General features: G+C 40.8%; 1 protein-coding gene across 1 annotated transcript; it reads right to left on the bottom strand.

Annotated features, from left to right (window-relative positions):
- Window positions 1-1,152: 1,152 nt before the first annotated feature.
- Window positions 1,153-2,094, bottom strand: LOC129554190 (olfactory receptor 5AN1-like). The gene has a single exon (XM_055422800.2). It carries the CDS (start codon window positions 2,089-2,091, stop codon window positions 1,153-1,155), a length of 939 nt encoding a protein of 312 aa, XP_055278775.1. The 5' UTR covers window positions 2,092-2,094.
- Between the last annotated feature and the right edge of the window lie 488 nt (window positions 2,095-2,582).

Below are 2,582 nucleotides of genomic sequence, written 5' to 3' on the forward strand. Positions count from 1 at the left end.
TGAAGTTTCCAGGAAAATATCAGCATTAAAGTACTTCTAGCCATTCCATCTTGGTGATTATATTGCCTGCATACAGCCATAAATTTCCAGGACATGACATGTTGAACACAGACAATAGAAAGGAATGTATATTGCTTTTCCCATATTGGCTCTTATTCTGCAACATTGAATATTTGGTGACTTTATTATTGCCATGAATTCTCATACAATTTTCATCACATCAAATATATTCAAACACTTGAAATAGCAGGAATTATTTTGACAGTATGATCCCACTAGCTGTGTCAACCAGGGGTAAATTTTCCAGACTTACTGAGGCAGGGGAAGAGAGGCTTGACTTCCATAATATCAGAAATCGCTACTGTGACATGGATTTTGAATATCATCCCTGTCATAAATTCCCACTAGACGTTAGATGCAAAATGTTACATCATCAAAATCATAAGTTAACTGCCCTGAAGGAGCCACACACTTCACTCCACCTCTCTTTATTGTTCAAATCATGTCCTCCTATTTAGACTACAACTGTGGAACTAGAATGTGATCAGTAACTTATCAGATAAAAAGCACTGAAAGAGGTATTACTCAAACATTAGCTCTATCGCACTAGTCTTCCGGGAAGGCACAAGTAGGCCAATTGTATACCTTGTTTCTGTCCAAAGACACACCCTCTCTGTGTGTTCATTCTCACTCCAGCCAGAAACACAGAATGGACATCAATGACTACCACGTCTGGATTGTGCTGCGTCAGAATATTTGGGGGACAAGGTTTACGCACTCCTGGGGCCTCTGTCAGGTGTGTCTCCTTCAGGGTCAGAAGCCCAAGATGGGACAGGCTTCCATCTCAGAAATAGAAAAAAAACAACAGGCTCTAAACCTTGATGTTTCATGAATAATTGTTAATAGATTAATGAATGATGAGGCCACCCCACATGGAGGATAAAAACGATGGGTCTCTAGGACTTAAAGATACAGTGTTTGTGTACTTTGATTCAGTTGTTGGTCCATTTTGGCATATTATCTGGGTCAAATTAAGTCTTCTTTGTCAAAGGCAGAATGAACTTTGTTGGAGTCCATTGATATAAATATTATTGAGGGTTAAGGAAGGTCACTCTAACAAGACAAATCTGTCAGGAATCTCAATCTGTGACCTCAGCAACACCCTCTCTTCTTCTGCAACCTTTTCCAGGCATCTTTGATTTCTTTGTTCCTCAGACTATAAATCAAAGGATTCAACATGGGAATCACCACCGTATAGAAGACTGATGCAAATCTGTCAAAACTGGAGGAACCACCAGTGCTGGAACTTAAATAGACAAAGATACTTGAGGTATAGAAGAGGCTCACTGCTGTCAGATGGGAGGCACAGGTGTTGAAAGCTTTGGACCTGCCACTTGATGAAGTGATCTTCATGATGGAGATGACAATGTAGACATAGGATATCATGATAACTAAGGCATTTATTATTCCAAAGATCGTTGTTAATATGGCAGTCAAGAGTTGCACAAAAAAAGTGTCAGTGCAGGATAGAACTAACAGCTGGGGCAGGTCACAGAAGAAGTGGTTGATGACATTAGGCCCACAGAAGTGGAGCTGGAGCATGAAACACAATTGGGATATGGAAGCAGAGAGTCCAGCCATGTAGGATCCCAGCACCATCCGACCGCAGAGGGCGGGCGACATGACTGACGGATAGAGTAGAGGGTTACAGATGGCGGCATATCGGTCATAAGCCATGGCAGTCATGAGGCAAGACTCACTCAGCCCCATGGTGGAGAATACAAAGTACTGAACAGCACAACCCACAAAGGTGATAATTTGCCGCTCCTGGAAGAAGTCGTAGAGCATCTTGGGGGCTGTGGAGGTCACGTAGCAGATGTCCATGAAGGACAGGTTACTGAGGAAGAAGTACATGGGGGTGTGGAGGTGGGAGTCCATTCTTATTAAGATGAGGAGCGACAGGTTCCAAGTCAGGGTCAAGATGTATATCACCAGGAACACGACAAAGAGCACTGCGATGATTCTGGGGAAATCTGAGAATCCCAAAAGGATGAAATAGGTGATCTCTGTGATATTTCCTCCTCCGATCATTGGCTTGATGCTCCTAAAATCAGAATAGAGACAAAAGAATGCATCGCTGACTCAGGCAACATGATAACATCACAATTCTCCTATATGCCATACTCTCCTTCCATTGAGTACTGGATAAAAGGAAATGCTATGCTGCCCTGGAGAAAAGATCTCAGCTTTTCATCTTGAATTGTCCAGAAGTGCCACCTCAGCATGCCAGGTTCCCAATTATTTCATGAGGTCTCATGATACTTAAAAGAAATATTTAAAACGTTGAAATTTTTTTAAAAAAGCAATAGAAATCTTGTGGTTATTATATATAAGGAAGAGATCATTGATTAAAATGCTGAGTTTTTCGAAGACCTCTAATAATATATAACTGCTTCCTTATAATAATATAGCATAAGTGGTATCATTTCAGGACAAATTTGAATTAGCTCTTCTCCTAGATGATCATCTAGAGAGTTTTTTATATTTTCGTCTTTTATCCATAGGAAAGTTACTCCATTTAT

The sequence above is a fragment of the Moschus berezovskii genome, chromosome 14 (genome assembly GCF_049115385.1).
Source record: "Moschus berezovskii isolate FMDL1 chromosome 14, NW_MosBer_1.0, whole genome shotgun sequence".
In the NCBI taxonomy this organism is placed as follows: Eukaryota; Metazoa; Chordata; class Mammalia; order Artiodactyla; family Moschidae; genus Moschus; species Moschus berezovskii.

Bases quoted from the DNA above. Each gene is read 5' to 3' on its own strand.
- LOC129554190 (XM_055422800.2), bottom strand. From the start codon at position 2,091: ATGATCGGAGGAGGAAATATCACAGAGATCACCTATTTCATCCTTTTG.